The sequence below is a fragment of the Wasmannia auropunctata genome, unplaced genomic scaffold (assembly GCF_000956235.1).
Source record: "Wasmannia auropunctata unplaced genomic scaffold, wasmannia.A_1.0 LD334508.1, whole genome shotgun sequence".
In the NCBI taxonomy this organism is placed as follows: Eukaryota; Metazoa; Arthropoda; class Insecta; order Hymenoptera; family Formicidae; genus Wasmannia; species Wasmannia auropunctata.
The window spans coordinates 76,499-101,959 of NW_012028382.1; the positions used below are offsets into that span (position 1 = coordinate 76,499).

Below are 25,461 nucleotides of genomic sequence, written 5' to 3' on the forward strand. Positions count from 1 at the left end.
CGATTTCAATCCTCACTTCGTCTCTTATATATGCTACAGTATCTCGCTAATATCAAACTTGTTATAACGTTATATTAAATACATTTTAGGCTTACTGTTACAGCACGCATTAATATTATAAGTTTACATACGCACGTTGAACATAACAAAAGAAACATTTCTTGCTAGTCATCATGCAAACATTATAAAAATAATTATGAAAATTATAAAATATAATAAAATTATGAAAAGTATATTTCTCTTTTTTTTATCTATCTTTAAATTGAATAAAAACTTAATTAACGTGTAATTGTATATAATTACCGCATATCATAAATAAAACCGGTAAAATATAAACAATAAGATGCAGTGTATTATAAATTAAGTGTAGATAAAGACTGTTAAGTAATAATATATGTAAACGTGGAAACGTTTTTGTACTAAAAAGGTAGTATTATGTACGTGTAGCTTACGCTAATAACAGAGCGCTAGTCTATTTCACTAAAGTAATCACAGCTTATTAATAAGAGAAAGGCATATTACACGGCGGATTGAAGATGTCACCTACGTAAAAATAATTAAGATGTACCCGACTCACTTTGTAAAATGTGTTTTCATTTGCAAATTGCCAGGAGATAAAAATATGCGATGTAAAAATGCTTGTGCGTCTGAATAAGCACAATTGTCCGGCCGTTCTAAGAATACATTAAATATAACCTAACCTAATCTCATAAAAATAAAAATCATAAAAGCTTCTATGTATAAACCGTGTGTAGATAAATGTGCATAAAAAAAAGCATTCAACTTATATTTAATCATTAAAAGGCAAACACAGATTAATCCTAAGTACGTACACACTATCAGTATTTATATCAAGAGTTTCGTTGTATTACTCGTTTTTCTTTGCGAAACTCGTTTTACAATACAGACTCCAACAGTTATGTTATTAACTGTACACTCTACGAGGTGTAGAATATAATGAGGATGTATTTGTGGAGAGATCTGTAATGTATAGTCATGAACAAACATGTCAACAACTTTGTTGCATCTAAATTCGACGAAATTGTCGAATTTAGATGCAAGTCATTAACATCACCATCCCCCTTACACAATTTCCTTATCAAATGGAATGGATCAAGAAGCGCGAACAGATCTATAAAATAGGTCTAAAGTAAGACATTTGAACTGTCATCTTTTTTCCGCACGTTATAAGTCACTACTCGCTGAGTAAACGTTGTAAACGATCTCTTCGCCCTTTACCTCTCACCCTAGGAGATATCTCGACGGAATAGTTATGTACATTTAAAAAGTCGGTCGTTTCCTCGCGAAGGGTAGTATGGAAAGAATACAAAAATAATTTTAATAGTATGTACAAACGGATTTGCCGAGCGATCGCGCGCGGATATATAAATGTTAAGAACTAAGCGATGTAGTTCATTCAACACTCACACGAATTGAGCAGAAGTCACACGATTTGCCATTTTGTCGATGTGTCTATGTATATATAAAATAAATTTTGCTAAAATACGATCGAGTCGCACGAGTGGCTGTCAGATCTCTCAGGTGTTTGTGGTGCAGAGAATGTGCGCCAGAATTCCAAGCGCACCGCCCAGAACGAAGCGAACGAAGTTGTTACCGACTAGAGGTCCTAATGCATAGAGTCCCTTCATCGGCGCGTTGATCACCTCATACGTGAAATCGTCGATTTCAATGGGATTCGATTTGCTATCGATCGGCTTGTCCGCGGATTTGCCCAATCCCGCGCCGCCGCCTTCTAAGTACGACAGATCTGGTTTGTATCCTGAAATAAATTATTCGATGCAATAACGTCGACGAATTGGATAACTCAACGTCTCAATACTGAGGTCAATATCTGCAATCTTATCCAATTTATGAGTTTTATCAGTTTGAGCTATTGTTAAGAGGTATGTATTGCGCTTACCGATGAGAATAGCCGCGATGGATACTTCAAACGTGTGCAGCTGACCGTCCGGAGCGGAGAGGGTGGCTGTCCTGCTCCTCGCGCTCGTGCTTCCATTCTCGCGATTCTCACAGAGACTGACGAGCGTGTATCCCGGCAATGACTTGTACAGAGGATAATTTGTACCTCCGTCAGCCATCATCTCGTATACTTTATGGTACTCCGGATATATGGAATCCGGCAGCCATTGCAATCGATCGTAGCTAGTAGTTATCCTCTCGGCGGTTTGCTTGCCCAACTCGTTCAGCGAATTGCGGAATGCGTGCAGCACGGGTATGCCTCGGAAGCGCGCGGCCATAATCGCGTCGGCCGCGCTCAGACCAGCTCCGACTACCAACACGGGTGGGATCTGCTCGTCCGTCGAATCTTTGCCTGCAAGTAACAAAATCGAATGAGAACAATCGAAAATGGATTATGTATTAAGCGAATCAGTCTAGTTATAAAAAAGTACATTTTGTTGCTATAATGAGAAATAAAAATTAATGTACAAATTATATCAATTTCATATTAACGTCACACACACACACACACACACACACAAATTTTATTAATAATTTGTTTACACGCTATATTTATCACGGCATTAATAGCTTATATTTTATTTAGATCAAAATCTTCCGAAACAAAGATTTCTCAGTATGCACAAAGCATCGTACAATTACTCGACGTTCGAAAAACTAAACATCTTACAAATGTTAAAAAATAAACATTTTCCAGGATTCCAGTGTGGAAGGCTAAAATCAGGAAGCCAAGTACTTTAAGAGAGTAAGTACTTTAAGAGAGTAAGTACTTTAAGAGAGTATAATAAAAACTCAATATGCACACGCGGACTTAAATTAAGAAGAAAGATGTTCTTATTTTTGTGATTCTTTTCAGCTGGTGCCGTATTCCAAAAATATTACGGCCAGTCTAAATGTAAATGACAGGGCTCTTTCGCAAGTTGACATCAATACAATGCATGTCAAAACTAATTTACAAAAGAGATTGATGGATTTGCAATCTGAGATATCACCTCCGAAATCGTGTGACTAATCTGAATAAAAATAATGAAGTAAGACTAAACTTTAATTCTTTGAGTTCACAGAAGTACTTATCAAGTAAAACAATGACAAAAAATAAGTAATCAGATAATAATATACACGATAATAAAAGGAGGTAAATTTTAAAAAATCGGCAGAATTAAAATAAACTTAATCTTTTATTATTAGTATATTATTAATATGTAATTAATTAAAAATATTATTAAAATTGTTTCTATGATAAATTATTGGCAAAGCAAGCGGAACACACTTTGCCGTGCTTTAAATTGCTAAAACATGTTGTTTTAGGAGCTTTACTTCTGAGAATATACTATAAAATAATAATGTAGGCACTATGTTTACTTACCATCAGTTTACTCTAATAGCACAATATCTAAGAACCAAGCGCTTTCACAGCATTGGCAATTGGAGTTTAGCTCTAATGAGCGACTGATTTCTTCTCTAAAATGTTGTGCTATTAGAGCATTAGCTCTTAGAAGGAAGCTATTAGAATTAGCTATCATTTTGGAGAATTAAACAATCATCATTAAAGCTAAGCTCTAATAGCTAATGCTGTAAGCACAACGTTTTTAGTTGTTATGCTCTTAGAGCTAATGGTAAACCTAGCGCCTGCATTATTATTTAATATTTATTACTGCGGTAGTTACATTTCCAATATCCTAAAGTTTTAACGCCGGTTCCGGACGGCCTATTTAGAAGAGGTTGTTAAAAAAATGTGTTGTTAAATCGAAACTCTATCAAAATTTATTGTGTTGCTTTTCCGCGATAAAGAAAAAAAAGATACGTATTTTATGGTGTAACGTATTTTTCTCCTCCTCTTCTAGAAAATCGAATGAGAACAAACCGAAATTTGGATTATGCACAAATTAGTCATATGAGAAAAAGACAAACCTCTCCAAAAAAAAACCGCTAAATTAGGTCTTCATATAATTTTGCATTTACGTACCATGCTCGCTGACCAAACGTCCTAATCGAGTTTCCAGATCATTGAGATCGTGCGTCACCCATGTGGGATTCGTGTTCTCTCCTGCAATATCCAGATGATTCGATAAATCGGTCGTGCCGGTCGCGAGAACCGCCCTTTTGCACCGATACCGAAATCGCTTTCCATTTTTATTTTCATACCCGTCTACAATCCAATTGTATCCTCCCTTGCTCTCGGGCGAATCCGAGTTCGGTCTTACTGAAGTAACTGTGGTCCCGCTGCAACACACATGATTGCTTTGTGAAAGTCCGCATCGCGATGTCAAGAACGGATTTGTGTCCGTTTAATAGATATTTCAAATACGTACCATCGGAAGTATTGTTTCAAGCCTTTCCTGCGTATGTAGTCCTTGTAATAAGCGGCGACGGTGCCTACGGAAACTCGACTAGACGCCTTACAAACGGCCTTTTCCAGCCGCGCATACACGTTGCTCTCCGCGGCTAAAACCGACTTCTGTAACTGTTCGACCTCGACGAGTTCCTCCCAATGCCTCAGATCCAAGTCGGGAAGTGACATCCATCGGCTCAGACTGATAGTTAGTACATTGGGGTCCATAGACTAGATAACCATATTAAAAACAAGCGTTAAACTAAGCAATAATTGAAAGAGTAGCTTTTCACAATCTGCGTAAAGATAGACGTTGCGTTAAGAGTTAAGTAATACTTATAATTAGCCTTATCAATTCCCAACATAAAATTTTTGATTTTTCAATAATTGAGATATCGGATATTCCAATTTATTAAGATTTTTTTCCTCTCGTCACTTTTTACCTATCGATTTGTATTTCGCGGAAGAGAATCCCATTATTTACAAGATTAAAGGGGAAGGAAATATCGAATATTCGTCACGCACCTGCCAGGCACCGCCGGGTTGGCCCTTGCCAAGGACGACGTGGTCCACGATCCTGTGCTCGGGACGCTCGTCGACGGAGCTCCACTTGAGAAGTGAGGCCACATCGAGACCGGCGTCGACGCACGGATGCTGCAGCTGGTCCATGAGAAGAGCCAGCGGCCGGCCGCCGCCCCTGCCCTCGATGCCGGACGACAGGCATTCGAGTTTGCACCGCGTGCTGCGGGCCAGCCCGCCTCCCTGCGTCCTGCCGACGCCGGACTTGGAGCACTGACGACGATTGTTGGTGGTCACGTCGGTGTTGGCGTCGTCCGACGTGTCGCCGCACTCCTCGTTGCCGGTCGTGCAGAACCGCAATCGCGCTGTCAGCATATCATCGCCGGGATGAGGTTCGCCGGTGTAGTAAGGCCAGTTTCCGGCGAGCATGTACGACAGACATATTCCGCTGGGTCCGTTTCCTGAGAATCAGAGAGATTATGTAGAGAATCTTTACGTGTGCGGGTATTCTCTAATTTTCCGACAAACGAACTCTGAATAATAACTGCCGAGTCAGAGATATTTTTATTAACTCGTCCCACACGAGCTTTTTATTTTATGCGCACTTACAATAAAAATTTTAATTTTGTGAGAAATTAATGCTAAATACGATAAGATGAAAAGTTCATTGGTCGTTACAATTAGCGCAGCAGTGTCAAATAACGATTATGTATGCACGTTAAAAAATTTGATTAGATCATGGTTTCGATTTTGAAATGAAGGTAAAATTTTCGCATTTTTAATCTACAATAAATCGAGTTTAATATAAACTGCGTCTAATATAAAATACGAGTTTAATGTAAAAAGAAAATACATGCAGGAATTTTTATAGAAGAATATATTTCTTTCTGTGTTGCGTAATTTTTGTATGCCTTTTATTGTCGAGCTATTAAGTTTTCCAATGTCGCTCCAGACTTCTTGTACACTCACCTATGATGACAACATCCTTATAAATGACATCGTTATCGTCGACCTCAAATACGTTCTGCATTTTTCTTTTTTTTTGTATGTCCGATCTCCGCGCAATTTTCCTGTCAAGCCTGTTCGAGTTACTGCAAAGAGAACAATTTCTTGTTGTTTACAATTACATTGTAAAATGTTATGTACGATTACGATCTTAATTATGCACAATTACGGAGGAGTAATATAATGTCTATCATTTTCCTCGAAGCGATCTTTAATTGCGATGATCATTTCAACATTCATCATGTTCGCAAGATTTATTATGTATAGCGATTTATTACACAAGAATATTCGTTATGCGACGCCAGTTAATTTTTTCTGACGAGTAGATAATCTCGCAGAAAATATCCTACATTTCAAAATACTAAAGCACAAATCTACAGATTGTTTTTATGTTTTGAATATAATTACAATCGATTAAATATTAAATATATATATATATATATATATATATATATATTACACTCCGCTTTTAATTGTGTATTTCAATAATTGCGAAAAATATAAGCAAGCTACGCATGCCATAAAAGAGTTTTCTGCGCATTAGTTAATTACACGGCGTGTAAAAAGTCGATAAGATAAACGAGATACTTCTTTTTTTTGGATGACGTTGCGATTTATAAATGTAAAGTGTTATCTCCCCTATAATCAATGCGAACAGTTTTACGACGCGTAAATTCACGAATCGTGTAGAACGTATCGATCGCGATCACCGTTTGCCATCGTTAGCTCGCGAGATCTCGAAGATAAGCGACGATCATGCCGTTAAAAAGTAAAAGTCGTGATGACCTTCGTTCTCATTAGCGGCCTTCGCTGGCGTCACGTTTCCTACTCTCTAAGGCTTAACCGGTTCAGCACCCGGTATTACCGGGTGAATTACCGTGACATGAATCGGCAAACCTTCCTGCCGATCAGCCGTTAAAAACGGCCTGGTTACTCAGATGGGCCTAGCCAAGACATTTTAAAAATAGAGGTATATGTAAAAAAAAGACGGAAAAAATGGAGGCGATTAAATATATAGTTGCTAGAAATAATATTATAGTACGATAATAATAAATAATAAAGATATAGGACGTGGTAAAAATTAAAAACGTCATTTGCGTTTGCGCGAATAAATTGACGGGTGAGAATATAGAAAGCATCGTTGGAAAAGAGTCAATGGGACGCCTAGTTTATATGCACGATCGAGAGAGATTAATTTATGCATAGCTCCATTTCCCTCATTATCCGTCGCTTCTACTCGAGATCACCTGCGCCGCAAATAACCGGGAGGGGAATGTCTCGATAATTTGTAGCACGCACCCGTGGTCCATTTTCATTATGATGCTTAACAGTTAAGAATAGCAACGTCGCTTCGAAAACGAAGATCGACGATGGAGACGAGAATTGACAATGGTCCAACTGCCAAGACATGTCGACCGCGAGATTATTGATATTGTCGGGCGTTTATTGTTATACAAGAAGTGATCTAAAATAAAAAAAAAACATTGTCGAAATATCTTTATGAAATGAGAACTGTGTGGCGGAACATCTGCTGGGCTGCAGATGGACAAGGGTGAATCGTCACATGCGCAGTTTTAAATGGCAAGAGATGTTTTTTTTTTCTTATCGGACTGCTTATCGAAAAAAAAGCTACGATATTCCACCGGGGGCAATTTCTCGGGGGAACACGGAAGAATCTCATCGCGGAATCTATCGACGGTAAACGGCAACGATTATTGCGCACGATTGCACCGATATCGATCGACAACAGAGTTGACAGTGTGTACCACCACGCTGGTGTGTGCGGCGGGGCGGTTCTTTGGTTGACAATGAGGCATTATTCACGACGTGTACAAATATTCGAGCGATCGGCTTACATGCTCCTGCATGTCACCGGACGACAGCGGTTTTACTGTTCGTCGAGGGAAAGCCGCGGGGGATCGATGGAGAATAACGACAATGTAATCTATTCCTGCAGCGTGAAAATGACACGTCTAGTAGCAACGTATATAAGGAAACGTCGAATTCGTCGAATTATCCTAAAAGGAAATTATCGTCGTCGACGTCGTCATTACGTACAACGGAGGTAATTCGGATAATCGGAGGACCATTTGCCTCTCGCGTCACAACATTTCATAGCTCGCATATCACCCGGAATTTTACATTTAGAATACCCACACAGTTCCCTGAGAATTCACGGTATCTAGCACACGGAGCACACGCATCAATTATCAATTCGGTCATTCTTCTCGGAATAGTTCTCTCACTCGTATACAACTCCACGTATGAATAGGCGATAAAATCGTCGCGGCACGACGCGACGCAAAAAGCGAGGAGGTAAAAATTCTTCCGCGGCGGACGCGTCCGGCATTTATCATTTTAATTTATTATCCGAGCGACTGGGAATAAAAAACGTAGAGTGGAGAAGAAAAGAAAAAAAGAGCTCCGCGAAGTCCATTAAGACCGCGAAAGACGTAAGGACGCGTTACGTATTAACGATCGCGTATTAAATCGATAGACCATACCTGAATGCACCTCCTTTCGCAAGATAACGTACAGGTACAAAACGATATGCCCCTCGTTGGGGTCAACTGGTCACGACTTCGCTCGATATATATCCGGTTTACGGATATTACTATATTTACGAAGGAAATCTGCCCTCGTGAAATCCCTCGTGAAACTTTAATCACGCGCTACGTCCAATGTCACATCTGTATTGAAACTTTAATCGTGTATTCCACATCCTGGTGAGAACGGCGAAAACTGGGCCGTGTGTAAATGTCAGTACGTTTAATTACAACGGGACGATTCCCGCGCGGAATGTTGTTTCACGTTTCAATCAGAAGACACGGTAGTGACTCGTGCATGACAAGTCTACTTACGACGAGACCGATTAAATATATATACACGACGCTTAACGACGTTTTATCTATATATTTTCAGGCTTTCTAACGTATGTATACGTTCTATTCTCTAAACGCGTGGAAAATAAGCTGTGCAAATATCGGTCGCGAGAGAGAAGTGCGGTTATCTCAAAAAGACAAGACACGCGATTTTAGACCCGGCGTTACGCGCGCGCACGCGCGCGCGACTGAAGTAAGAGATCATTGGTTTTATTATGTCGTGACATAACATATATAATCGCGATTCTGACGCAACGGTAACGGGCGCGCTGCCGCCGTATCTTTATGACATTGTAACAGGTGCGTTTGTAGGAGCGCATTTAGATATCTACAACAACTCTTAGCAATGCTGAGCGCGCTTCGCGCGGCGTCTTCTATTCTTAATCTCGTAAGATTATTTGCGGCGAGAATGCGATCCATTTCTATCAACGTGAACTAATAACTTTAATCTTGGTTTAACTTACCTTCTACCTTCGTCAGGTTCTAAAGGATTAGAAAAAGATAAAGAGCAAATTAAACCGAGATTAAAGTCAAGCTACGTTGATAGAAATGGGCGTCTGAACGGAATTTAGTTAGACGTAATCAATTCCGGTGAGCGAGACGATCTGAAGATTACTCTTACATCGCACGAAGCACCGTCATCGATTTATACCCTTCGAGGATATTCGTTTTGAAAGTTCGTTATTAAACACGCGCGGATCTCACTCTTCGATTTTAACGAAAATAAAGTTTACAAGTCTTCTTGTAAACTACGTATCTATTCGGTGAAACGAGTAAAGAGGTATTGATCCACGCAGATTAAACTTTGCGATAACTTTTCGGAATTAAATCTGCCTTCATCCACACGTATATAAGTTAAAAGTATACGAATACATGTTTCTTCACTTCTAAGTACGTAGCGGTTTGTTGTCTTTTTCCTGTCCCTGCCGGATTCCTTACCTCTCTTTTTCTCCCCCCCCCTCTCCCTATTCCTTGAATTCCAAAGAAACGAAACAAGGGAATGGTCCAGCAGTCCGCCAGTATATCTAATCGCGAAATGAGTCAGCCACGAAGTATATTTCATCAGCTAACTTTTGACTATCGTTTTAAAAGATAACTTTTAAGAATTACCGCCAATAAAGATAAACCCGACAGTTCGTAGGCTGTCTTCTTCTTTATCTAAAATAGTGTTTCTCTTAGTATTTAGTAGAAATCTCTTAAAAATCATATTATCGTTATCTTACTTTTTCGATTCCGACAAAGAGTGTCATAGAGCCGACAATTCCTTAAAATCTGTTCTTCTACCATAAATAGAATAAAGGCTGTATCTTGATTCCACAATTCATTAATGGTAGGTATTAACGCGCGTGAAGATTTTGCAAAACTGTTAAAATAAGATTTTTACTATATCTGAGATAATTTCAGATATAACAACTAATCTTCTTCAATGAGATATGTTCTTTCAGCGTGAAATAAGAAGCGCCACGCGTAATTATCTTTCTGAATGAAAAAACTGATTAGTTGAAAAGAATCGAGATATGCCTCCTCGGCTTAGGGAAATGATGATAACACACGCTGAAAGATGCTGATCTCTAAGATCGGAAATCACCGAAGACTTGGAGTCACCGGATCCAACTGACAAATGTCCGTAAATTTGAGATCGTTTTTCGACGTCAGACGCGACCATAATGTAAGATGATGCGTAACTTGACGCGTAGCTTTCCTAGAGCTATAAACAAAACTCGGAACACACAGAGGAAAAAATGATATGGGCGAGATTTACAACGTGTCGAAGTGTGCGAGGTCATCTTGGAATATAACACTTTCATTTATTATTGCAGTTCCCCCTCCCCCATCCCTCGTAACTTAATTCAGGTATCAAAGTACAAACAAGACCGAAAGAAAACATTTCGAATGAGTTTTACAAAATTTTCTTAATGAACGAGCTTTCATTTGGACTATTTGCAATTCAAATACGAGACAGAAAATTATGTATAAGCTGACACAAACTTTTGCCGTGATCACCGACACGTACTTCGTCTTGAAAGTAAAAGAACGAGAGTTGGAGATTCAATCAAGATTGCCAGATTTTGACATTAACTTCATTAATAAGAAATAACTGTTAGCCTTTTCCACTTTTGCAGAACGCCGCACGCGAAATGATGAAATGTAAATGCTCTTAGAATATTCAATTACTCGTCATATACGTGCAGGCAATAGATGCAAACGTGTGATGCTACCCGATTCGTGTCGATTGTTGCAAAAAGAAAACAACAAAAGGAAAAGGAAAATGCATCGTTGACGAATGCAAATCTGTTGGAAGGAAAATGTGTAGATTTTTAGAGAAATCGTGATTGATATCGCAAAGCGTGCCTGAAAAGTCCTGTTGTACGCCGGCGGTATATCAGTTCGTCCGCGAAACGCACGCTGCGCCGCAGACAAATGTTAATCAATTTCACCGGACGATTCAGTAAACAAGAACCGTGAGGACAAGCTGGCTCTTATTCGGCGCATCAATTATCTCGGCATTTAACCTGCGTCGTTACGGGTTAACTTATACAACAAACTCTCTCGCGGTGCATTAATCGCGAACTATGTTTATAGTCATTACGTTCATTAGGCGGCTGAATGGAATGACGTTCACAATCGCAACAGTATACGTATACCGTACCATTTGTTTAATAGCAGGCATGCACACTAAACATTTGCATATTTCACGGTATCGCTAGATAAAACCAGGCTATTTTAGCCAATGATTCAAGCACAATGTTTCAACTAACAATTTGCAAAGAAAAAATATTTGCGTTATATACTTGTGTGAGTCCCTTAATTTATTTTATACTATTTTTGCGTTTGGTTTTCGATGCATTCCCTTATGATTTTTTTCTTACTCCGAATATCATCGTAACGCGATTCATAAAATTTTTTTTTCCTTATATGAACAAAAGAAGGAATCGAATCGAATTCGTATCTCCATCCCTTTGCGCCTCGCAAACTCCAAACGATCGCGTAGTTTATCGTCTCGAATTTCGATTACTGGCAAGAGCAAGACTTCGCAGAAATTTCGCAGCACGTGTAGTCGCGCTTTTGCTATCGAGATCAATAGTTACGTAACGCGTACGTAAGCTGCATTCCTTTTACATCGCAAAAAAAAAACGTGTCACAATTTCGTAGCATGATGCAGCGCGATTCACAATGTATGTACTCGTGCCGATCACGTTGTGAATACATTATTCAGATTCGTGCTGTAATCGGAAACATATCAAAGCAGATAACTTCATTACTGCCTTCTGTAATATCTATTTATCGAGTTTTTTTTATTTCTTATCTGTCAATCTAAAAAGATTCGAGTTACTTATATATAATATTATCGTAAATGAACGATAAAGTAATTACTAATCAGAGCTATATTTTTTTTCTGCGTCTCTTTAATTTAATAAAAGCTACGTCATTATTCGAAAATCTGTTCTGACTTAAGCTTCTCATATCTAGAACAAATGTTTCGCTTCTAAGTTTAACTTTTGTGCGAGTATTTCGTATTTCTATCAACAGTTGCTAGAGCTGTTGAAATTGCGCATACATACTTATCACCCGCATAAATAAAGATATACATATAGCAGGAGGAGCCCTGATAATTCGATAACCGTATATATTTCTCGATACGAACAAGTACAAGATAATAGACATCCTGCAATTTTAGAATTGTTCTTGCAAGTCACCGTTTGTTCCCACCTGCAGAGATGGCGTAACGCGCTTGTGACGATAATTTTGAAAAGACAGCTGATAATTGAAGCGACGCATAAATTAAAACTTGACGTAAGAGAGGTATGCATTAGGTTGAGGATGTATTCAAACCGTGTTTTTTTCCTGCACGGAGCATTCTCGCGACGAGGATTAGAATGAAGCGCAACCTGAATATCCGCCGAATTTCACCGAGCTGAAATACGCGCGCGCAATTAAATTGCACCGCCCAGGTGATAAATTTGTACCGTCGGTCGTTGGCTTCGGTAATGCTTTACGTAACGAAGATGAAATTACGATAATGTAATTAAACACGATTCTGCAGTCATTCAAAATTTTAAATAGTACGCCCCTTCGTTTATCCGCAATCCCTATATATATATGTATATTCCGCGCTTCTATCGATATCACATTGCCGAAGATAAAACATTAATTTATAAAATACAGTATTAAATTTATTGATATAATTATTATTAATATCAATATTGCAGATATCGATAATTGCGAAATTTAAAATTATAATTTCACATGTAACGTTAATATTAATATTCCCATCCCTCCCCAAAGGTACACAAATTTAACGATATTGATTACGATTTGATTTCCCGTTTTATTGTTAGATTAAGCTTTCTATTACGAAATACGGAGCTTTTCGCGGAGGTTCTCAGGTGGATAATTGACGATTTAAGCGCCCGCGCATACCCCATTCAGTACACCGACAATTACGTCACTTAGGCTTGTATGGTAGAGCGCACGTGAACGGAATTATATCACGAGGGAAAATCGAGCGAGCCCGTCGAAAAAGAATTTTATAAAGGGATAATTCATCCGACATTCTTTAAGCTACTCGAGTTGCGATTACGATTGTCATCTGCGCAATATGTCGCGGGTACACAAATGACGGATTGCTGCTTTTACGGAGAACGACAGTTTCTGCCATTACGATATTATCTCTAAAAGGCAGAAGTAGATAGACGCGGCATAAACGTCCATTTCCACTTAATAATCTTCGTGAATCAATATCATGTATCAATAACATGACATAATATTCATGTATAATATTTTTTAGATTGAAAACGAACATTATATATGTATATATATTCCCGTTTAGAATATCTCGCGTCGAGAGAAAATTTCATTTCTCGATCTTACTACTTTTTACAATCTTACAAATAAAATTCGACTTTAATATATCTCTAAGCTAGCCGTTTAGAATATCCCGTCGAGAGAAAATTTCATTTTTCGAGTTTACTACTTTTTACAATCTTACGAATAAAATTCGACTTTAATATATCTCTAAGTTCGGAGCACCCTCTTTGTTATACGCCCTTAACAGACAAATTCGAAAGGCCTTTGAGATACCCGCGAGATCCGCCTAATGCGAATCGTGGCGGGGATCTTAGAAAGTACGACGTATACACATAACACACGCGTTCTCGTTTCTCCCATTTCCCTTTTATTTCCCAACCGTCAATCACGCTGTCACTTTATACCTCCTTCGGTATTCAGACAGATATAATTGCGGATCGATAGAACGAGTAGATTGCTATCCAACGACGCGGCCGTTCGTCGCGTAGAATGTCAGGAATCGCGCGTATAAATATATACACAAAGAGTGAGAGAGAGAGAGAGAGAAAAAAGGGACAGAGAAAAAAATACATACTTATATCGTATGGCGCGCACCTGTTTCCTCCAAGAAGGGCGTCGATCTGATCTCCTCTGTCCTCTCTGATTTTACCGCTTGCACGACGTGGGGGCCGATTACCGGGAAAACGTGAGCTTAGGTCGGTCGACCGGTTACGCCGGGGGCACGGCTGAGTGACAACAGTTGCTCCTCACCCGGCGACGGTCGGCGTCGTACTGGAGCGTGCACGCCACGCGCGATCGTTTTTCCCGCGGAAGCTTCGTATCGCGTCCGAAGGCCGTGCGATTAATGGCGATTTCACAAGGCGGCTTCAGCCGTGTGATATCAGTCCCCGCGGTGCGCTCGTCATGGTGCAACAAGACTGCGTTTGCGCTACGACTTTCCTGCAATTAGAAATGTTCCACAATCTGTTATACGTCCGCATGATGTACAGATAGGTTAGACGCTTAGATTCGATAAAAGATAAAAACGTACCGGACGAAAAGACAATCGCTACGATTATTTTTTTTTTATAATATATATATTTATGCCGCTGGAAGTCGAACTAAAAGTTGCCGGCGAGTGAATGATTATATAAGCGTCGATGCAAAATGACGAAGTAAAATTACTTCCGACTGACAGTTATTAATAACAAGATTTCGAAACGACGACGTCTGCTGATCAGATGACTAATTTGTCGGACGGTAAAAAAAAAAGATGTTTTGCCATTAATATATGATCTCACGCTGCTTCGAACAGAATTAATATATTCGCCGTCATGACCGGTGTATGTTATCATCTTCTATATTCGGTGCCGGCGAGAATTTGAGATAATTAATTCAAAAAAAAAAAACGCAAGAATTGTGACGCACTTCTGCCAGTCACGCACTCACGTTTCCACTAACAATAAGTTACGACGTCACATCGTGAATATCTTTCCTAGATTACATTTCCTAGATTACAGGCATGGCTCGTTCTTATCGATCGACGTTACTTGTACGACATCAATAAAAAGATAGCTGGGGCATGGTGTAAAGTTAAATCGCATTACCCCTAATACACCTCCTTTTTTTTCCTTGTAACTGTCACAAAAAGGGCACGTCGCTTGCGTTGCAGCCTCTTGACTTTCGATATTGAATATCCTGAATTATAGGCCCCAAAACTGAAATATTCTTTCAGAGCGAACAGGACATAATTCTAAAGCAATCACGCTAATTACTCACCGAATTACTCAGAAGAATTCGAGAAATTAATTTCTTTGAACACATAAACCTACGATACGCGAAAAGTAAATTCCCCCACCCTGATAATGACATAACATTAGAATGCAAAAACGATCTTATCTTACGCGAGATAAGGGCTCACGATTGTTTTCATCAACATCCAATTTTTTTAATGCGGAGATACGAAGCATGATTCAAACTAGTTTTATTACAACTTAAAGAGAACTAAAAAATTTTATTTTCTGATAATAAATTGGATAAAATAACATATAAAATATAAAATAAAATATATGTATGTATATAAATGAAAATCACATCATTTATTAATTGGTAAAGAGATAAAAAGTTTTCATGTAACTCTCGTATGATAACATATGACAAGATAAACTGTGCTGTATCGAATTATTGAGATGGAAAAACGATGTTTTGTGATATCAATAATGCAGGGATTACAGTAAATAAAACGAGTCGCTCGTTCTTTCGTGTATAAATCAGGCAAATAATCGAATGTCGTCGTTGAATCATATTTCTAAACATATCCGATCGCAAAATTGTTAATGTAAGTGAGATGATTGAGTTTATTCTAGAATAAACAACGAGATTAATCAAATTAATAGAAACGGAGGAAGAGGAAAAGTACACGAGAGAAAGTACACGATCTTTATCACTGAGATTACAGCGAATATATATGTAGGATATTTCTTCGTCGTAGTGCGAGTGGAAATATACTTTAAAGTGGCGATAAATAATGGCCGGTTAATGCGGAGCAAGGTTTCGATATACGACTCTTTAATTATCGCCCATCGATAGCGAGCATTTGAACCGCAATGTTACAACGCCATAATTCTCGTGTTGCAAGATAAACACCAATGTCTGGCATTAATATCGCCTATTGGTTATCAAACGACGCCGGTCGGCAGACTTGAACGGCTTGAGGGGAGGAGGGAGAGGGTTATGTCTGCCTGAATTAATGGAAATATTCGCGACATATGGTGAGTGCGTTGCGAATAAATGATTTTCTATCGCTAGAAATCTATGTGGGATTAAAAAGAACGGATATATCACGCGAAACTCTAAATAGAACGAATATGATTTTTGTCCATGAATAATCTTCGTTACTTGGAAGCTAATTTAATCGTCGGTTTATTATATCTCGGAGCAGTTCTTTTTCTCCAGACTTTTTATAGCATCTTATTCCGTAAATGAATTACGTGATGAATGTGAGGTACAACTTAATTTTACGTATAATATATATAAATAACTCTTATATGCATGAGCACAAAGTTGCCCCGCATGTCGTAACGAATGAATTATTTCCAGACATTACGAAAAATGACGTAACATTGAGATCCGCCATGGAAGAAACGTATCTGTGCTCCAAAATTAGAATCGCGTGTGCGTGAATGTGTGCGTGCGTGTGCATGTTCAACACGCAGCAGAATATATATAAAATATGTATAATTATTATTCAGTAGAAATATTTATTTATTTAAATTTTTGATATTCTTAAATTAAATTTCTCCGAACAGCAGATTTTTATAGGAGGCAGATTTTTATAAAACTTATAATGAATTAACGAATATAAACCACAATGAATATTTTTAAAGACGTATATATGAGACATATAATTGTATTTTTATACAATATAAAAATATAATTATACAATATATATATTTTTATGCAATATAAAAACTAATTATATTACAATAAAATTAAATAAACATCGCGTGTGCAGAGACAAGCGGATGTTGCTGTTATTTTTTTACGTAGCCAACCAATGCCGACAATTTCACGATAAAATGTTCGTTAAAATATGTATGCTTAATAATTGGTATAATCACGGACAAAAATCATATGGAAAGATTAATGCATCCATAGCAATGAGAGGCAAATAAGAAATTTGAGATATATGAAAGATTGATGTATTGTGCGTAAAACAAATATTTCGCATTTGATTGTATTTCGGATTTACAATTAGATTATAATTTTCCACGTATTCGAAATCACGTTTTATCTGCACGCTAGGTCTAACAAAAAATAGAATCGGAGCTGGAGGCTCAAATTATCGTGGGCTCAGTGGATCAAATTACGCAAGAGTCGGCATAATATTTTCAGATACTTCGAGTTTAAATTCAATCGCTTCATTTATTGATATGTTCTATTAAATTGCTGATCAAATAATCTGTAGCCGGCGGAGGAAAAGCAGGAACGTGAGAATTTATTATTATTATGACTTCACGCGATTTCCACCTCAAAATAGACACCAGCCTAGTTCGTGCCGCACGGAACGTTTATCTAATATTTTTGAAAGATAACATAAAAAGAACCAAAGTAATTCTTACAAACAGATAACAAATCTGGAATTTTCATAGTTTGCTCAATGGAGAGTAATACTCCAATTCCTACAGTAGTATATTTATGTCACACGTTCTCTACGTTTCTGCCGTTAGATAATTTACGTATCTCAATATATATACTCGGCTCTGCTTACTTCTCGCCTGCTCTCATTAAACGCCGTCTATGATAAAAACTTCTCTACATTAATTATAGAATTTTCGCTATAATTACACCCAATCGTACACCCCGAGACCGATGCCGCGGTCCGGTTGGCGGCGCCGAGAGGCGTACCACAGGCGCGAGCTCTTTTTCTCTTACCTGGCCCGTCCAGCACGTCGTCATCGTCCTCCGTCCTTAATCCGGATTGCAGACTCTGACCCGATACATCGCGTGTAGGTTCCGTTGGACGCTGGTGCCGCGGACGTTGCGATTGCCAGTGGATCGCCGATGTTGCACGCTGACGTTCTCGGGTACCATGATGAGAGGGACGGTCGACGCGCGCGAGGCCGAGAGGATGCAACGTCGCCCGGGTGCGAGGCAAAGGTGCGCGCTGTTCCCGTGCACGATCGGCGGCGGATTCGCGAGGGCGTCGCGAGATCGAAGATCCCTCTCGAGCTCCACGCGGTTCGTCGCGACCCGGCGAGGACACGTTCCCGGTTCGTCCGCCCGTCCGTCGTAAATTCACCGTCGTCGTTGCCGACACACCTCGTCCCCGGCCATCGATTTTCCTCCGAACCGGAGCTCTCGCCGCGGATCCAAAACGCTCTCACTCTCTGCACCCCCCGGTCCCGGTGATGCACGCGCCGCTGATCGTGAGATGCAACCTGAACGTAACCCGCGAGTGTCGCCTATGCGCGGCGCGTCGCATCGCAACTCCGGCCAGTCTACTGATTGCAGTTTTTCGTCCACCCGGCGACAACTGCCGGCGAGTTTCGGTATCTTCTAGCTCCATTCCGCACGATAAGTTAGATTTCTCAAATATCTTCCGAATCTCGCTCGTCGCCTACAGTTTGACGAGGGACCGTCGAGATGGCGCGCTGCTTGGAAAACAATTTACGCAACGCTTTTGAATTATGTATACAAATATAAAATTAAAAATGATTCCAAAACATATATTTCAATGAAGTTAACGATTTAATTCGTGAATTAATTTAATTAAAAAATTATATGCCAATGCAGATAAAAGATAAACAATTTGTATGTGAAAGATAAAACGCGCGGATTTTAGATATTCTTATTAATTCTTTAGATGCACGAATTTTTATGTTTTTTCCGCTACAAAAATTATAATATTATTCTAATCAATTCTGATATCTCTCAATCACGACGTCGAAGGCCCGACGTGTCGTATCTCCTGTCGCATTTGCATACGTCGTATTTACACACGGCGGCCGACGGGCTTTTGTAACGATACGGTACAATAGGCCGCGGCGTCAGTCGGGCTTCTGATCGACTCGGCTTTTTTCCGACATTCCGTCGCATTGACGGAACCGGATTTAAAGGGCCGCTTTTGAAATTTTTCCTAGTCCCTTCGCGCCGTATGCCAGACGCGCCCAGCGTAAAACACGAACGACGCTGGAATGCAGGTGCACATATACCCGATCTGTGTATCTGTATATTCTGTACACGTGCACACACGCATATGCCGGAGCAGGTAGAATATTTTCGAAGATTACCTCTCCGCCGAGGAACGAGCGTGAAGAAGTAACACCTGCCGTGCGGTACAGTCCATGAGATCGACGAATGTCGGTGATTTGTATAAAAGAATAAAAAGGAAGGAAGACCGAAGAAAAAAAGAAAGAGAGATAGAGAGAGAGACTAGAGTTAAGTTCAGGCGCAAGTAACGAGACTTTTAAAAAATTTGACTTTCGATCCGGCGATTTTCATCTCGAGAAATAATCGAGAAAGATGCTTCCTCAATTTTGCATCCGTCGCATTGCCTAAGCTACCGATTTCTGCAGAAACCGCAAATTGCAGAATTGCTGCAGGTAACTGACGAAGGAAGCGCGCGTCGACTTTTTCCGCCGTCGACACACGCGATGCATCGATAGAAATTACGCGAAAATTATATGCCGCGTGCTTTCCACTTAATTGTTGATCGTAAAGGTGCTAATGCTCCCTTGTTTGAGCCTAATCAGCATTTTCCGCTGGAAAGTTAGACGACCGGAAAGTCCCACGGGAAACTCTTGCACGAAGGATCGTCGGAAATTTCTCCGGGAATGTCGAGATTGTGCGCTAAAGAAATCAGAAAAAGTCGAGATTTTTCAGCCGTCGACAACCTCGAGAAAGCGACAACGAGCATTTTCAGAAAATCGCGGTCAGGAAATCCAGGATTGATTCTCCGATTTCTGAACTCGGGACTTATTTAACGATATTTACAGTTTCACGAAATATTTTTTTCTTTGATTGAGACATTGCATTTTAATAAATATAAGTACATTCATTAAATGTAAAGTATAATAAGTTATTTAAATATAATTAATTATATTTAGTAAATCGAGAAATAGGAAAGCTATATATGATAGAGCTCGTCATCTCAACAGTACATAATATTAAATGTTAAAGTAATTTTAATGTAATTAACAAGTATTTAATTTAGTAAATAGAGAAATAGGAAAGCTAGAGCTCGTCATCTCGATTCGCGAACTTTCGAAAATACACGGAATTTGCATTTTATTACTTACATAACATCATCGTCTTTTCGATTTCGATATATACGTGAGCCGCGGAGCCCTACGTGCGTGCCGATCTCGGGTCCTCCCACGACTTCGCAGTTTATGCTTCAACCCTTTCCTTTCGCGAGCCAATCGCGAGATCGCGACGCGGTTCCCGCGTCGCGACTTCACGGCTCACGGGGGCCCGGCGTCGTCCGCACTCCGCAATCACTTCAAGTCCCGCGAGCAACCGCCATGTTGTTGGTATACGTGACTCCGAGCGCGATCCGCGTGCTGATCCGGACCCGCGTACGTGGGTATCGATGAGCGTTTGACGAAACGTTGGCCCGACGACGTGAATCCTCGTATCCGATGTTGTTAGCCCCGCGACAAGTGAGATTCAATTGCGATCAGCTGCGATTGCGAGCACTGGACACCGTCGGGAGGTCGTTGCGGCGCTCTGCAGTAACTATATTATAAAGAGGGAATTGATTAAAAATTAATCGTTGTGAAAAAGTTAATCAAGAATAACATTTGGGACGTGAATTGCACGGGTATATAGGACCACACGAGTCGTAAAATAACACGGGCTTCATGATAATCGTCGGAAGTGGAAGAGAACAAGGAGGAGGAGGAAGAGAACCCCGTGTATATAGTTTTGAGCCGATCAGCTTTTGAACGTATAGCTCGAAGATTATAACGTGCACAATCAAAATAAGAGAGAAGTCCTATAACGACGATCGCGTGAGGGAACGCGGGGCGCAGGGAGACCTCGCGTAGAAGCGCGCAACGTCAACGCGGGCCCGCGGCCGGCCCGGGCGGCCGGTGAGCACGGCACTGGGCATCCCGTGAAATGCGGCCCGCCGGCGAGAAAAACGGGGACCCGGCGCGCGGCGGTGGCCGACGTCGAGCGAGCGAGCGAGCGAGCTAGCAGTGGCTAGCAGGGCATTGCCAGCGCGGATCGTGCAGTGACGGCGGTCGTGTCGCGGCGACCGGTAAGTGATCGTTCTCGCGAGTTCCCCAGACGGTGCGGTGCAGCGTTCTGGTGCTTCGTTCGGCGTGGTGCCGTGTCGGCTATAGCTCAACGCCCGCAGCTCGTCGCGGCGCGGCGGCCGCGTGATCGGGTGACAGAGGGTGCGGAATGCGCGTCTCCTGCGTGGCCGCGGGCCTGGGCGTGCAGGAGGACAAGGGGAAAGCCGAGAGGAGCCGAGGAAGCCAGCTGGTGGGACTACGCCGACGGTGTCTCGTGGCGCGCCACGGCGACACGTAGCGCGCGCGGGGGCCTCCCTTCGTCGAACTTCCTCGACGACGTCTTTCGCGACAGGACGATGACAGCCGCACGGATCTGATTGCGAGTCGCTCCAGAGTCTCTGCAGAGTGACGGGTATACGATCCCCGCGCGTTTCTGGAGGCAGGTGGCAATTGGCGCGGTGCACGCTTTGACGAGGCGGCGTGTTTGCTCTCTCCGCGAAGCAAGAGGAGGTGAGACGCACGTGAAGGTGTGACGCAGGAATGTTGATAAAAGAAAATTGATAGAAGACCGAACGATTGATTCGACGTCGACGTCCGACGGTGTCCGTAGGCGAAGAGCGCGCTGCTAATAGACGAGAATCGATGTATCCCAGCGTATCGTGGACGCGAACGCGAGGAGATGAGCGCGGTGTTCCTTTTTTTTTTTTTTTAACGAGAAACGCGCGAATTTGTGGTGCGTGATTCGCATGCCTCGCTCTGCCGGAGCCTGTGCGTGACGTATTGAAAGGAGCGAAAGAAAGAGAAGGGAAACGCGTGCACGCTGCGAGAGTGGAATTGACACAACGTCCGCGGTGCTTCGCTTATATACGTTATACCCACGGTACCCACATCACACTCGAAGCGAAGGGCGGCCCGAGAGAGCCGCAGAGAGACGGGAGACGCGTGACCGCTGATAGAGGGGAAACGGCGTTACACCGCGGGGATTAGCGTGCGGCACGAGGGACTGGGTACGTCGATTGTGAGCCAGCATGCGGCTCTAAGTTGAACGCGAAGGCCACGATTGTGTTGCGAGACCGACGGTGACGCGGGTACGCGAGAGCGCATTTGCGCGGTATGTGACAGCAGTCGCGCAAGGTGAACAGCGCACTCGGAAGAGAATATACACTCGCTATAAAGTATCCGGACGAGTAGCGAGTCCAGGACACCGCGAGAACCAGACGATAATAGCTCTCGATTTATACGATCCGTATTATATATAACTCCAGAATGATAACGCGATCTATACGATGTCCTTTCAAAGTGTGTCATTGTGAACGGTGAAAGACATATAATTGTTACAATATAACTGGCACGATTCCCTGGAGAATGCAGACGTAGACGACGGGGTGCGACTTAATCGTGATGGTATATCAACTTCGCGAGAGCGGCGTGCCGCGTCCGATTTCTTCATCTCCGCAGTTAATCGGGTAGAGTTTACACCTGGATCATAATCGCCGCTCCCGCGGTTCTTCTCCCGAGTCGCGATCTGCAATGTGGAATAGAAAGCCGAGACTGTAACCGCATGCCGAGGAAACGGACCATAAGTGAATTCCAACGGAGTGACGGTGATTCTTTCGCAATACGCAATATACGGTAAGGCGCCGCTCCGGCAGGTGCACTCGGGACGTAGAAGCGCGCGAGAGAAGACGAGCGCGAAAGGGGAAGGCGAAGAGGAGGTAAAAAAATAAATAAAAAAAAGAACTAACCGAAGAAGAGGAGGGAAGGAAGGAGAACGTAGAAATCGGAACGACGGAAAGAGTATAGCGCGCGAAGCAAGGTCCCCTACGGCGATAAGGCGAGGCCCCGGTGGAGGTCGGTGGAGGGAAACGACGTATGTATCGCGCGGGGCCGATCGCGCGGACCGGGCCCGCCGTCGTCGCCGCCGCCGCTACTCGTGAGAGATCGCGCGCTGACCCAGATTTCGGCGGGTCAAACCGGCACGAGGAGGCCGCGGCGGACTTTCTGAAATGGGACACGGCGCAGCCTGGAGCTAAATTAGCCGCGATGTCCAATAAGAGTAAGTCCCAGCCGCAGCAGCAGCAGCAGCCGCAGCCGCAGCATTATCAGCAGCAACAGCAGCAGCAGCAGCAGCAGCATAATCATCCTCCGCACGTGATCAAGCCAGTGGAGCAGCTGCCGCCGCGCTACCAGCCCCCGCCGCAGCCTACCAGCGGTATCCTGAAGAATCACCTGCACTTCGCCAACGGAGGCACGTCGGCGCCGAGCTCGGCCCAGGCCGGCAGCAATCAAGGTCCGGGCGCGGCCTTGAACCAGCATCATCAGAGCACGCAGCCGCGCACGTTGCCGCCGCCTCCGCCGTCCTCGCAGCATCATCAGCATCAGCCGCAGCAACAGCAGCAGCCGACACAATCGCAGCAGCAGCAGCAACCGCAGCAGCAGCCAACGTCGAAGGATGCGCAGAGCAAGTACTCGCCGAGGATAGAGCATCATCATCATCATCCCCAACCGGGTAACCCGCTGATCGCTGCCGCGTCGGCGGCGGCGTCCAAGAGCCAGCAGCAGCAGCAGCCGCAATCGTCAGCCTATCTCCAGCAGCCCAAGCTCGGCCAGGGTCCGTACTTGCCGCCTAGCAGTCAGTACCCGGCGGTGAGCAACGGCCAGAGCGCGCCGGTCAGACAGAGGATCAGCGACGACGAATTCCTGCGACTCGGCCCCGTGGAGATGCTCAAGTTCGTGCGGAAGACCGAGAGTGATATCGCTAGGCTCGCCGCCGAGCAAAATCGCCAGATACAGAACTTGGTGAGTACCCCCTTGGTGGCTTCTCTGATTTTACGTAACATAAGCGACTGAAAAATTAATGTGACTCAATCAAGTGCAAGTTGTAATAATATGGTATCAGAAATTATAAATACGATATCAGACTTTAAAAGCTTATTAATTACTCAGAAGTGTAATTCAAAAAGTTTTCTGCTGTAATATATTATCTACAATATAATATTGTAACTTTATAAATTATTTGAACGCAAATTCATAGGAACTAGAGGAGAGTTTCTAAACTTCTAAAATTATTAATGTTTGTATGTATATATATATATATATATATATATATATATATATATATACAAACGCAAATTCATAGGAACTAGAGGAGAGTTTCTAAACTTCTATGAATTTACGTTCAAATAATTTATAAAGTTACAATATTATATTATATATATATATTAAAAGCTTGTTGAAATGACTCTACTTGGAATGCGATAAATGTGGAGCGCAACCTAAATAATTATTCGTATGTTTCATTAGTTTTTCGTTTACTATCGTTTTTGCATAACGGTTTTACTTGGCAGTTATAAATAATCTACTTCAATTCACAATCACTAGCCTTATGGCTACCTTGCAGATGGAGCAATACTTGCGTTTTTTTTTTTTGATGTCATGATATAATCTGTGATATCAATAAAACATTATACGTTAATAATATTTCGTTACATCTTCAAGCTGCAGCTTACTCATGTCCTTGAAACCTTTAGCACGCCACACGGAAGTTTTTGAGGGGCTCTTGTAGGTCATACACAAATTGAACCGACCGTCGTAATTTCAAGCAGTCGCTTGACGCGGCAGTAACTTCACGCATACACGTGAGATAGACCGCAAACGATCGCGCGGACAATCGGTTTCCTCCGAACCAGCAAAGTGCTGACTTTACCAAAAGTACGCGGTCGAAATTGGTCACGCGTCGCTCGCACACGCGTGATGAATAGGTGAAAGGCTTTTTTTTTCGACAATCCGCGTGTAGCGCGGCGCGAATACGTCATCTGCGCGCGGAGATCAATGACTCCGTTACTTCCTCTCAATACAGGCACGCGAATTAATATATTATAAAAGATGTTTGACTGAATGAGAGATACATCGGCCTGTAAAAAAATATATATGCATAAATATAGGGAATTATATAATGTATTTCAATAGTTATTTACGATTTAGAAATTTTGATATAATTTGCCATTGATTAACAAAATAATTGAAATAGTCTCAACAGTTCTCGTACCTAAACCTGTTTATTTGCATCGAGTGTGCACTGAGAAAAAAAATTACTTGAAACAAATAAATATGTTTCAGGTACCCCTCAAAGAAATAATTTTCTTGAAGCAAGTAAAATTTTTTTATTTTAAGTAAAAGTGTTTGCACTGAGAAAAAAAATTACTTAAAACAA

General features: G+C 41.7%; 2 protein-coding genes across 3 annotated transcripts in view; one reads left to right on the forward strand and one right to left on the reverse strand.

The window, feature by feature from the left end:
- Positions 1–573: 573 nt before the first annotated feature.
- On the reverse strand, positions 574–18,496 carry LOC105458473 (oxidative stress-induced growth inhibitor 2-like). 2 transcript variants are annotated; one of them, XM_011703800.1, is made up of 8 exons: positions 17,941–18,496; positions 14,122–14,466; positions 5,801–5,922; positions 4,838–5,292; positions 4,293–4,543; positions 3,947–4,203; positions 1,922–2,332; positions 574–1,780 (listed from the first exon to the last, which is right to left on the reverse strand). In XM_011703800.1, exons 3-8 carry the CDS (start codon positions 5,859–5,861, stop codon positions 1,539–1,541), a joined length of 1,677 nt encoding a protein of 558 aa, XP_011702102.1. In that variant the 5' UTR covers positions 5,862–5,922; positions 14,122–14,466; positions 17,941–18,496; the 3' UTR covers positions 574–1,538. The 2 variants fall into 2 exon arrangements, with proteins under 2 accessions (XP_011702102.1, XP_011702101.1); XM_011703799.1 differs by having other exon boundaries at positions 14,102–14,466.
- Positions 18,497–23,120: 4,624 nt separating this feature from the next.
- The window catches only part of LOC105458474 (coiled-coil domain-containing protein 85C), a 4,016-nt gene continuing 1,675 nt past the window's right edge, over positions 23,121–25,461 (forward strand). Inside the window, exon 1 of the mRNA XM_011703801.1 lies at positions 23,121–24,047. Within this exon, the coding sequence (XP_011702103.1) occupies positions 23,121–24,047 (927 nt within the window). The remainder of the gene's footprint in view (positions 24,048–25,461) is intronic.